The 13,006-nt window shown below is 36.3% G+C and overlaps 2 protein-coding genes across 7 annotated transcripts; both read right to left on the bottom strand.

Annotated features, from left to right (window-relative positions):
* Nucleotides 1-3,676: 3,676 nt before the first annotated feature.
* Nucleotides 3,677-6,665, bottom strand: LOC112777061 (F-box protein At5g52880). 5 transcript variants are annotated; one of them, XM_025821340.3, is made up of 7 exons: nt 6,565-6,665; nt 6,119-6,445; nt 5,499-5,656; nt 5,319-5,406; nt 4,930-5,114; nt 4,377-4,537; nt 3,677-4,183 (listed from the first exon to the last, which is right to left on the bottom strand). In XM_025821340.3, the coding sequence occupies exons 2-7, from the start codon at nt 6,307-6,309 to the stop codon at nt 4,073-4,075; spliced, it is 894 nt and encodes a 297-aa protein (XP_025677125.1). In that variant the 5' UTR covers nt 6,310-6,445; nt 6,565-6,665; the 3' UTR covers nt 3,677-4,072. The 5 variants fall into 5 exon arrangements, with proteins under 5 accessions (XP_025677125.1, XP_072084866.1, XP_025677126.1 ...); XM_072228765.1 differs by having other exon boundaries at nt 4,377-4,522; nt 6,119-6,416; nt 6,565-6,627; XM_025821341.3 differs by having other exon boundaries at nt 4,377-4,522; nt 6,565-6,606.
* Nucleotides 6,666-7,038: 373 nt separating this feature from the next.
* On the bottom strand, nt 7,039-12,165 carry LOC112779406 (uncharacterized). 2 transcript variants are annotated; one of them, XM_025823648.3, is made up of 14 exons: nt 11,436-12,165; nt 10,833-10,954; nt 10,643-10,731; nt 10,523-10,558; nt 10,284-10,401; nt 9,997-10,143; nt 9,679-9,743; nt 9,106-9,599; nt 8,948-9,023; nt 8,724-8,861; nt 7,947-8,651; nt 7,798-7,866; nt 7,584-7,712; nt 7,039-7,493 (listed from the first exon to the last, which is right to left on the bottom strand). In XM_025823648.3, exons 1-14 carry the CDS (start codon nt 11,645-11,647, stop codon nt 7,380-7,382), a joined length of 2,514 nt encoding a protein of 837 aa, XP_025679433.1. In that variant the 5' UTR covers nt 11,648-12,165; the 3' UTR covers nt 7,039-7,379. The 2 variants fall into 2 exon arrangements, with proteins under 2 accessions (XP_025679433.1, XP_025679434.1); XM_025823649.3 differs by having other exon boundaries at nt 10,308-10,401; nt 11,436-11,882.
* Between the last annotated feature and the right edge of the window lie 841 nt (nt 12,166-13,006).

Below are 13,006 nucleotides of genomic sequence, written 5' to 3' on the forward strand. Positions count from 1 at the left end.
GTCAGAATGGATTTGAGAGGTATAAGGTGTGTGGGATGAGTGAGTACATCTAGCTCCCCTTTATATAATTTGTGATAATTATCTTATCTTTGTTTAGCTAAGATAAGAGATGAATTTGAATTTAAATATTAGATTAGGAAAGTTATTCATTCGTCTTTGGCCCGTGAAAATGACCCAATTTTAGAAATATCGAGTTTGGTAACCATTTTGAGAAATGACCCGAAGATCGAATCCGAAACAATTATCTATATTATTTTCGCGAGTAAACTATAATTTCTACTCACTAAAGTTAAAGACGCTGACATATCTACCCATAGAAAAAGGAAATTACTATTTGTACTCATGAAATATGGGTTCGCACAACAAAATTATCGAAACACTAAAAAATTACCTAAAATCCCTAAATTACTCTTATTTTCACCACCACTTTTCTAATCTCAAATCTCACCACCACGCCCTTCACCCAGCCACCTTTTTAACTCTAACCCTCTTCACCCAGCCACCACTTCCTTTCTCTCCAAAACTCACACACGGAGACATTACACACACACCCCCACCTGAGAAAGAAGAAGAGAAGAGGAGGGGGAGGGAGACCGCACTGACAACGTGGGGACTCGTCACCGCTATCGCATCATCGTCGCTATTGTTGAGGGAGCCCGAAGAGGAGATGCAAGCCAGAACCAAGGAAGGGGGAGTTGTCGTCGCCGTTGTGCCTTGCTGCTGCCGGTTCCGTCGCCTCTATCGCCGCCATTGATTGAGTCCGTCGCTGTCATTGTCGCTGGTCTGGAAGGAAGAGAGCGCGCAAGAGATTGGAGAAGGAGCAGAGGGCGACGACGCCGGTGGGTGTCACTGCCACCATGGTTGTCGACGCTGTTCAGTGAGGGGGAAGAACCGTTTTTTCTCTTTGCTTTTACTATTGTTGTTGTTGTTGTTATTGCTTTATGTGAAGAAGATGATGATGGAGGTATAGTGATGGTGATGAAAGAAATGAGGTGGTGGTGCTTTTGAACTCAGAGTTTGACTCAGGTGAGGGCGAGACAGGGAAGGAGGGGGTGGATGATGCGGATGATGATAAGGGTAATTTAAAAATTTTATGTGATTTTTTAGTGTTTAAATAATTTTGTTATATGGAATTCATGTTCTGTGGATACAAATAGTAATTTTATTTTTTTTTATGGGTAAAAATAGTAGTTTACTCTTATTTTCGCTATTGAAGATCAGATGACAATGTAGGAAGTCAATAGAAGAGCTGAGAGGCTGTAGAAAGTCAATAGAAAAGCTGAGAGACGGAGAGTGTGAACTGTGGAGGATATCGTAGTGGAGAAGAACGGCATAAGAGAGTAAAATAAAGTCAATTGAGGTTATCTATATTATTTTCACAATTGAAAGTTATTTATAAGTTTATTTATAAAAGATAAAAGTGAGTATTTTTGTTTAAAAAGAATGCGAGTGATACAATTTTTTATATCAAGTTGTGAAAGTTACGTTATCGAATTTCCTATATACAAATATAGACCATGAAAAAAAGAGTTATTCTATGGTACAGATGTAAATTGGTACAAATTTACAGATTTTTTTCCTGAGTGAACATGAGATCGACACGTGGCTATGTTGATCCAGGGCTTGTCTCCCCTTTGATGGCTGGGGCTGGCTAAGTCGTTAGCCATTCTTTTTTGATTGGGTCTTTGTTGGTGGGCTGTTTGACTTGGACTTTGACAAACAAAAAAATTGGGTATCTAATCATGTAACTTTTCGTTTTTTTTTTTTTTGTGTGGGTTCCTTTATTAATGGGAGGAGGAACACTGAATAGCAAGTGTTGATGCATCCATGGAGGCCGAACCAGTAAGGATTATGGTATCCCTAAAAAGGAAGCCCTAGGTTTCGAGGGATAGGGAGAGAGCTGCTGAAGGCGTCGCCATTGGTGGTGGATCTAGCCTCGAAGCTGGGAATGATCGACGCTCGAGGTTTGTTTCGTTTTCCGTGCCAACAACGTGATCCACGCACCGTTTTTCCTCTTTTTGTTGTTGGGCCAAGCACAAATACATCTTACCCAACCCGAAACCCGTCGAACCGAGACGGATCCCCAACACCTCGTCCTGCTACCAACAGGACTCCGCACAAAGCCCCTCGTTTCCATAGGTGCCGCTACTGAACCATCGCATCTCTTACCAACGATTTATCATCGGATCTGGACTCAGGACTTGATGTACTTGCTATGGCCCGAACAGGTCTTTCCACGACGACCACATGCACAACAACAACCTCGTTTCCATAGGTGCCGCTACTGAACCATCGCATTTCTTACCAACGATTTATCATCGGATCTGGACTCAGGACTTGATGTACTTGCTGTGGCCCGAACAGGTCTTTCCACGACGACCACATGCACAACAACAACCTCCGGAGAAGCCGACGCAGTCTCTGCAATTTGTGCCCCCTACTCCACGCGATAGAGACGACGAATTTCAGAACGCGGTGAGCCCCAACCGCTTCGACTCATCAAAGGCATACAACAAAACGTCGTCGTCCGGGTTTGTGTTGGTCTTTCTCCACTAGCTTTACCCGACCCAAACGAGCGGCGGCTTCGTTGATGGTCATCAGATCTCGATTCCGTTGTTGGTGTTCATGGTAGTGCTGTGGGCTGTAGATCTCCTCGTTTGTCAACAGTCACTCGGATGCTGTTGTTGTCGCTTTCGTCTTTATCTTCTTCCTCTAGATTGCTGTGATGTGGACCTATACGAAACATTGTGTATAAGCCCAATTCTCTTTAGGGAGTCCACCACTGATGACCAACAAAAAAAATACAAAACACCGGCCCGGCCCAACTCCCTTGCAGTTGCTTTTGATTGGCTTATTCCAGAAGCCGGCTCCTCCTTCGAAAACTAAGGCAGACAAGCTTTTAAACCTCTGCCAAGCTTGTTCCCTCCGGCCAACAACTTGCACACTTGTCAACATATTATCTCATCTGTATGTATTAATCTGTACCATATAATTGGCCTGAAAAAAATTGTGCAAGAGTAGGCTCAAAGAATAATTTTGCAATATATAGGGTGCCCGTGTAAATATGTAAATAGCATGTTAATGTTGAAATACTTTGCCAAATACGAACGTTCTCCTCCCGCTTGCAACCATGTCCCAGTGTCGAGATCGCACACCCCATTTCACAAACGTATAATAATGCTATATGACCAATAAATTAGAACATCAATATAATATTGATCCCTATTTGATTTGTTTGTGTGTATTAGTCGCAAACTATTTGTACGCATGAATTCATGAGTAGTTACTAAATAAAAATTTGATATTAGACCTAGGTTTTTGTTTTTTGGAAAAAAAAATTATTCATACACCGAATATTCTTGATACCTATATAAAAGTACAGTTATTATTTATTAATTGTGTACTAAAATTATTTTTTAATTAACAAAACAAAAAGAATACATGTTTAATTATTAAAAAATATACTAATATCAAAACAATATTTATTATAAAAGATATTATAAAAGATATAAATATAAAGATATTATTTTTTGAACATTCATTTATTCATCTTCATAAAAAAATATAATACACTCGACATAAATTCATCAAATTTAAAATATAAAAAGATCACCGTTTTTCAAATATATTTAAAAAAATTACATAAAAATTTTCTAAATTTTTTTTGAAAATACTCTTTGTATTTGGAATATTTTAGATCTTTTAATAGATAAAAAAAATTACATTTTTAGTTGTCTTTTCATAGTTGATAATTAAAATTTTTTAAATAATTATTTAATTAAAAAGTCAAAATAGCTAACTATTCTCAACTTTTAACTTCTCATAATTCGTTAACTATTAGCTGACAAAATTCATTATCTGGAGCCATCACTTGCCAAGTTGCCATAATTCGACTCTTCACCTCGTGTGGCAAGGGCATCTGCAACCCCATTGGCACTTCTTTGGATCAAATTGATTGAACCTCATAGACCAAGGCTGACCGTGTTTCATGCCAAAAATCTTCCCGCTAATATCTCTCTTTCAATGATCTAAAGGCACCCTCCAATGGCCAAGTCTATGACCTTGTATTTTCTTACATCTTTGGTAATGCCCATAACCTAGAAACTGGTCCTCCTTCTGAATCACTATCACTGTCTGAGGAAGATGTCAAGGATAGAGAATCATCAAGAACATATTCCACAACCTGCAATTAATAGGTCTACATTCGTTAATAAATAAGGTTATATATATCAACTTTGCAAAATACCAGCCAACTTTAAAAAGAATTGGTACTTTCAGAAACATCTTTAGCTTTTTAAAGTTAAAACTTAGAAGCACAAAAAGTTTGGTCTTACTATAATGCCAATGAGATTATGGCTAAACAATGCAGCACAAACCTGGAATGGTGTTACAGGCTTGATTTCCTGAACTTCGGAGATCATTCCGCTATGTACATTGGGGCATTTTGAGTTATTTAGCCAAACTACTGTTCTGCAGTTTACACAGTATCCGCGATTGGTTGTTAATTTCTTTGCCAATGCTCCTGCATCGGAGTAGACTGATTAACATAAGAAGAAAATATGAGGATTTGTGTTTATCTTAATGAGAGAAGAGAAAGAGTAGCTTCTTCATAGTGTGATAAAACATGACTGCGGAAAAGTAATGAAATGAAACTCATTACTCCTGACAATATCCGAAGGTAAAGGATAAAAACATGAAGAATGCTAGAGGGCCATCAAAATTTATAATTTTTGTTCATCACTTGGCAATCAATGTTTAAAAGTATGGGATAAAGTATGTTGTTGGATTACTAAATTAAAGGAATTGACTTGATGGCTAAAAACAATAAATTCTTATGATCCCCTAGCATTTCTCTAAAAACATTTGACAATTCGAGTAAAATTACATTGCATAGTGGGAAATAAATAAACACTTGGTTAATTGGTTTACCCGTGTATGCTCTATTGACTGCCTCTTTCCAGTCAGTAATGCTTTTGGTATCTGTGAGATCCTGCAGATGCCTCTTATTACGATCTTCAACCCTATTTATAAGCTGCTGTTTAGCAGCATTGCCATATAGCACAACATACTGCAACTCCCACAGATGATTATCATTTGCAGCTAAGTTCCATGACCTGAAAAATGCAATATCATGTATCCATGAGTTAACAGTGAAGCAATATTGATGATAAATTTAATTTCCAGACTAAGCAAACAAAAAGATATCAATATCATTGGTAGTTATTGTTTCAGGAATGACATGCTCAATCACCAGGATGAATGATACATGACGAGTTGATGCAATATATGTCATGAAGGTAGGAGAAAAAAAGTATTACCAGCAGACTAACCCCACCGAGACCAAAGATTGCATATCGAGAAAACTGAAAATGTGCACCAGAACATCATGCGGCAGTTGGAACGAATCTGAATTACAGGATGGGGAAAGCTTCATAAAGACATGATTTGTTTTCATTCGTCAATGGAATAAACAAAGCTGTTTTGCAATGTAATCTGACCTTTTTCTTCCTGATGCTGAGGTTTGCTGCGCCTCTTATGAGCAACCATGGCGAGCTTAAATTCTTTTACAGCCATATTCCTTTTTTGCTTTGGCAGTGCAGCTTCTACACTCTGAAGAAGGAAATGGACTGCAGAAACGGCACTCTGAGTCTGTATTCTAGAATTAGAAGAGCAATAAAAAAAATTGTGATAATAATAATAATAATAATAATAATAATAATAATAATAATAATAAAAGAAAAGAGATGTGAGAATGCCTTCTCTACTAATACAACTTTAATTCCCAACAGTATTGCTCGGTAACATTCAATAATAGTTCTCAATATCTTGGCAATTACATAAAAAATGTTATTCTTGAAAGCATAACAATAATCACCTAGGAAATTATAACAAGAAACAACCTTTTTTCATTACAAAAGCACATACGAATTTCTCCATATTTTAACAAAAAATAAAAATATAAATTTCAAGAATTATCAGCTTGAACTTGTCTATCAAGTTGATACAAGAATACTATTGAAAATCATATATCCTGAATTCCATTCAATCTCAAAGTACCAAAGTTTCAACTTGAATGAAAAGCAGAAGAAAATGAACAGAATTGATGGTGTTGACATACTGAGGAAGGAGGCGAAAGGCGGCGAGAGTGTCATGGAAGATGATGGATTGCAAATTCTTTGGGAATTGAATGTAAGCCTCCCTTAGAATGAACCCAATTTCTCTGCACGCAATCGGGTATCTGTAGATTTTTGGGAGAGACTCCCTCAGCCCCAATTTCTCGTACCTCTCTATTTGGCTTCTCATGTTCATGTTCTCTTCTCAATCGCAAGAATCAGACACAATCTTCTATGGTTCTGCTGAATTCGGGGACAACCTTCTTAGGGTTCCCGTTTTGCAATCGAAATCTACCGCCTTTTCTACGTTTCCACGAACGGCTATGATTTTACTAAATCAAAATTGGAAGATTTTTTTATTTTTTTTTAAAAAAGGGGTAAATAACTAAATATAAATATTTTTCTTTCCTTTTTCAGCGTGGCTTAAGGAGAAGGGTGGGAATTAACTTACAGAGCATTGCATTATTGTCTTCCTTAATGGCACCCAAGCTAAAATGGAATACTTGTGGAACCTAAGTGCTGAAAGTTTGAGCACTATTCATTTTTAAAGCTTGGAGAACTATTCATTTTTAAAAGATGGATCTTAACAGCTATATTGTTATTTATTGACTTTCATGGTTGAGCGTGTTTATTTAATATTTATCCAAGAAAACTAACGGGTTGTGTTAGGTAATCAATTACTTTCTTAAACAACATGAATAATAGACCTTAAAATTGGCCCAATTCAAATAAAACACTATACACTCCAAATTATTCACCTAAATCTTAATATTAGAATAACCATCCGCACACCTAATAAATTGAACATCCGATATATCTATTGTTCACATTGTTTAATATTTTCATTGTGTATCTATATTTTTCCATTACTAATTTATTATATGAAGATATAATAATTCAGACATTTCTATTTAACATGATAGGATTTGGTTGAAATGCATTTATTGATGTACAAAATACTGCTATATTACGTTGTTCTTCATTGTTAATACATACATAATGCACATGGTGCTCCTACACTTAAAAACGGCACCACATTTGACACAGAATATAGATCCCTAGACAGTACATGTGGTGAATGATCACTGGTTTGCAGAGAACCCACACACAAACCGAGAACCCTCTACAAAATTTGATGCATATATATTCTCCAATAGCTCCTTGATTTGATGCTACAGTTGAGCATCTTTAAGTTGAATTTCTCATGCTGAAGAGTTATTTGTATTCCCCTGTTCCAAGTTATGCACTCACTGGCTTTAGCACTATCTATAGGAAATAAGTGAGTTGCTCTTTCTTCCTTGAACCTCCTTCTCCATACAAATCATTCCACTGCTTCAGCTCGCTCATTATTGATCCTTCTGCAGCAAAACTTGCAGCCACCTACATTTGCAGTTGCACTTACATCTATCAGACAATTTCTAACCTATGTGATGCCAAGAAAGTGAGTGAAAAATGATCAGTATGCCATACCTGATTCTTTGCCTTTCTAATGTCTTCCATGGTCAAAGGCCTCAGGGTAACTGATTGACCTTTTTTATCCTCTGTAGCATTGGACATATCTTCTGAGATTTGGCCTTGTGCCGCTTTCTTCTTCCGTTCCTGAAATAAGGTGCAATGGGGTTATTACTTATCAGTTAAGCACAGCACACAGAAAATACTTATTCAGAAGTGAGTTGGTAGCTACCACTTCCTTCATGGTCTCCTGCTTGAGTAGCTCCCTAACAGGCCGATAAGCCGCTGTCATGCACAAATTCTGTTCCCAGAAATGATTAAGGTCAATAGATTGTCCTAAAATCAAACAAATTAGAGTCACCAACTAACAAGAAGACAAACCTTAAGATCACTCCCGCTATATCCTTCCGTCATATCTGCAACCTCTTTGAAGTCTATATTTTCATGTTTTTCCTTACTTAGAAGAGTTTTCAAGATGCCTTCCCGGTTTTCAGCAGATGGAAGACCAACCATAATCCTGCGCTCAAACCGTCTTATAATAGCCTCATCGAGATCAAATGGCCTGTTGGTTGCAGCAAGAACCAGAATCTGCTCACTAGGCTTTGTCAATAGTCCGTCCCAATGAGTCATGAATTCATTTTTAATCTTCCTCATTGCCTCGTGCTCTCCGGCTCTGTTACGCTGCCCAAGCATGCTATCAACCTCGTCAACAAAAATAATAGTTGGAGCAACCTTTGCTGCAAGCGTGAACAAAGCTCGAACATTCTTTTCATCTTCCCCAAACCACTTTGAAGTTATGGTGGACATTGAAACATTAATGAAACTTGCACCTGCTTCATTTGCAATCGCCTTTGCCAGCATTGTTTTTCCTGTACCAGGAGGCCCGAAAAGCAATATACCTCTACAAGGCTTTAGAAGGCCACCTTTGAAGAGGTCTGGTCTTCTAAGGGGAAGCATCACCGCCTCTTGAAGTGATTCTTTAATCTCATCCAATGCACCAATGTCTCCAAATGTAACCCCTATCTCATTTGCAGGTATCACCTCTGGTCTTATTCGCTTCTCGAACTCATTGTCCGGAGGAGGTTCCTGTAAGCATGCAATTCATTGAGAAAAAACAACTAGTTTCCAAGTAGCTAGCTATTAAGATATTGATCATACAGCTGCTTTTGCAGGAGTGCTATTCTCTCCATCCTTCTTTGTTACTGGGTTAGATTTCTCTCCCTCGCTTTTTTCAGGTGCTTGGGCATCGCTCCTTGTATCATTCTTTGCACCAATACCATCTTCTCCCGCATCATCCTACCAAATCAATGAATACAAGTATGTAACCAATAATCCTGGATTATTCTTTGAACCACTATCTATGAATATAGATGTGAACGAACCTTGGTCTCATTAGTTTTTGTATTATCCTTTCCACTGACTTTGCCTTCCTGGAACAGATTCAGCGCCTGACACAGACTGCGCGCATCCAATATCAGTGATGAGAAGGAAGAGTTTTCTTTCCTTTCAAAGAACCATTGATCAGTAATAGCATACTTACCTCTTAGCCGATACAACTAGCTTTCCGTTCCGGTATTGTGGATCCTTAGTGTTCATCAAATGATAGGAAACTGCAGATGCCACGACTTCCTCAATGTAGTTACTGAGTAGCATAGTGTCAGAGTGGCAGATTGAATGCAAGTCATCACAATCGATGCCACTTGTTGATAGAACTTCAGCAATGTGGTTTCTGTTATCTTGAAACTGAAATACTTTCATGTCCTCTTCCAGTTGGGCTTTCCAGTTGCCAGATTGAGTCTCATCTTCAGGGGGTTTGATCTCAATGTTGTAAGGAAATAATATACCTAGCCGTTCATCAACTTCTTTACAGTAATCTGAATCCACCACTTGGGAACCAAGTATCAACACTGACCCTGTCAGTTTCTTCATTAGTCTTTGCAACATACTATACATTGTCGGCAATCGAAGGAATAGCTTATCAACATCCCTGATATATAGAACAATGGCACTAGTTTCTGAGACAGAAACCAAGACCTGCAAAAATTACATTAACATAAGTATTTAACACAATATAACCTCAGCTTTATAAGTAAGTTTTCAGTGATGCAATGACCTTGTAAAGTGACTTCACAAATAGCTTTTCATCAAAAGAAACATGGTTTGTTCGCTGCAAAGAACCTGTAAACCAAAAAAAAATGAGCAGTAAGAATCAGAACAACATTGTAACTTGATGAGTTAGCAACGAAACAGAGCACCATTTAATTAGCTGAATTACAAGTTTAAGGCTAAGGCATTGTTTTAGCTGCAGTATTATGAATATTGATGTATGGCATTACAAGTAAAAATAAAAGATGAATGTTTGAGAAGGAGGAGTAGGCCTAAAAATATAGGGAATAAGGGCTAAAAGAACATTTTTTCTTTCAAGTATAACCTGAATCATTTGGACCAAACAGGGAGGTACTTATATCAGATGAAGAAGAGGAAGTCCTTCGGAGCTTTGAAGCATTGTTAAAATTTTCATTTCCACCGCTACTTTGTCTATTTTCTTGTCCGCTACTACGATGTCGACGATGACTACCTGCATAGCAAATATCAATCAAGATATAGTGAAGTAGGAGTTACAAATATAAAGCTTGCAGCATCTAAGTAAAGTTCAAGAACGAAATAAGAGATATGGAATAGATCATTTATAAAAAAGAGAGAAACAATTTTAGAAACCTTGAGAACTTCTTCCTTCAGTACCTCTACTTTCGCTTGCTGACGGGAGGAGTGAAAAGTTACTAAATAAACCAGACATTCGCTCCATAGTTACCTCGGATAGGGACCTTTTCAAACACTATGAACACAAGCAAATGTGTTAGCAAAGTCTCACCGTACAGATGCACAGAAACAATTCTTAATGCAGAATACAATATACACAATACATAAATAAATAATGTAGTGCATGCAAAACTTACTGATTCTCTTCTAGAGCATCCATATTTGCTCTGCATCTGTATAACGGAAAAACAAAAGGTAGATGATATGCATTTCATAATTCAAAGCGAAAAAAAGTGAGAATCTCTAAAAATAATCACCTTCAAAGAGAATTCAGTAATATCTAGCAGCAGCAACTTGGATTCAAAAAAGTGTGCTAAAGCTTTGACAAGCATTTGCTGGTAAATTTCTTCAAAAGTTTAAATGCAACTTGTGTTAGCCATGTCAAATCAACCTAAGAACCAGAAAGCTTTTGAATGATTGACAACATAGAAGTTGAACATAACATACCTGCAGGTCCGGAGAGCAAAATAGCTCTGCTTACTGGTGAAAGGTTCCTCATGTGTTTGGAGAAGTGTTGTTGTTTTAAATGAACATATCCAGCACTTGTCAACAAAACTCGAGTTTTCTCACTGTCATTGTAGGCATCATTAACATTTGGCCCAATCAGGAAAATAATGTTAACCTCAATATATGACTTTGAATATCAGCTAGCACAACTCAAAAATTGGGTAAGCTATATTTGTTCAAATAATATCATGAAAGTGACAACAAATTTCTTTCAGTTCTCATCTGTTGTTTCAACGCAATAGATATGCGAAAAAGCAACCAAAAGAACAACACATTGAAAAGCCAAATCGAGCCTGTGCCAACAGAACATTCATGATAGTTTGTGAGGTAGGGCTGGTAAACTTGATGGTGAAAACCTTGAGATAAATCTCAAAGATATGAGAAGAACCCATCATGCAAAAAGCTAAATTTATAAATACCCAAGTATTCAAAGAAAATTACCATGAAATACGTATATAAAATTGACGTGCCATTCTTCAGGGACAAAATGTGAAGAAGCCAAATTTGAAAGAGAAAGATGCAGAGAGTGAATGAATAAATTACCTCAAGTAATAAGGGAACTCGTCAAAAGTGACCTTGCTGTTCTTTCCATCAATGATCTGCTTCTTGAGCTCCTGAACAATCTGTTCCCCAGGAAGCTCGTCTACGTCATGGCTCCCTCCTCCAACCCATTTCTGCCCTGAGCTCAATCCCAACCCAACACCCAACCCAACCCCAACACTCAATGCAGACAACAGCACGTGCTTCTGTTCCATCACAACAACAAACAAATAAACACAACCAAAGAAGGAGAAAAAGTTTGATTCTTTAGGACCCTTCCAATCGTTTCTCACCAGAGGGTATCAGAATTATTGATCAAGTTCATATATTGATGAAGGCATATTTGGATATTGGAGGAAATGTTGGGGACAAGAAAAGTATGTATGTATGTATGTATGCATGCATGTAAGGGGAAGAAGATAATAGATAGATATGTCCGAGGAGAACGTTGGTGTGAGGGATTTGTGGCTCGTGCTATATATAGCTTCCAATGTTATCACCGTTAAATTATACGTTGCCGGGAACCAAATACCACAATGTCTTTAAAAGTAACTAAATAATAATAATAATAAAGGAAAAAAAAAGGGAAGGATCAATTCTTGCTACTTTCCTAAATTCCTGTTTACTGATTTTTAGCTCTCACAATAAAGTGCTGATCACTGCGCACAGGCGTGTTGGTACCACCAAAATTGGATGAGTTTCTATAGTTATTAGGTACATTGTTAGGTATAGTATCTTTTCTCCTGCTGCTAATACCATCTTTTATTTTATTGAGAACATTGATTAGCATTTACAGAATTATTAAATACATAATAAAAATATTATAGTATATTTTTGTATAAATATATATGTTATTTAATTTATTTTAAATATATATTTTGTATCTTAATATATATTTTATATGAATGTTTGAGATAATACTCAATTTGATCCTGAACTTGCGACGGGCCTCAATTTAATCATAAAGTTTTAATTGTATTGTTTAGTTTTTAAATTTTGGTAACGTGACTCATTTTAGTTTTTAGAATGATTTTCGATGTACAGACATAATGGAATAAAAAATAATATTATAAATAGTATTTATGAAAAATTTTTTTTCTAAAAACAAGTGATAAGATTTATTTTTTAATATTTAATTGTCAAAACTAAAACAGTTTTAGTTTAAAAGTTCTAATATAATATTTGATTGTCTGTCATATTTTTATTAATATTTATGTGTTAAAAATTAATTTGAATCACGCTTATAAAATTTAAGAATTAAATAAATGTAATTAAAATTTAAAAATTAAATTAAATTTTTACATATAAATTTAGATACTAAATTAAATATTAATTGGATTAATTTAGTGGCTAATTTTTTTTATACAACTAGCACGAATGAATAATGATACGTAATTAATGTGATACCGCATATAACATTAACTTGTAGCGGGATTGATGATTTATTTTCATTATTTTAAGAATTTTTTTTCTTTTCTTTCCTTTAGCAAAAAGCCAAAAAAATCAAGAATTGTACTAGGATCAATTATTTTCAATATTTATATAAACTTTTTAATAGAGTAGTTATCACATTA

This window comes from Arachis hypogaea, chromosome 19 (genome assembly GCF_003086295.3).
Source record: "Arachis hypogaea cultivar Tifrunner chromosome 19, arahy.Tifrunner.gnm2.J5K5, whole genome shotgun sequence".
Lineage (NCBI taxonomy): Eukaryota > Viridiplantae > Streptophyta > Magnoliopsida > Fabales > Fabaceae > Arachis > Arachis hypogaea.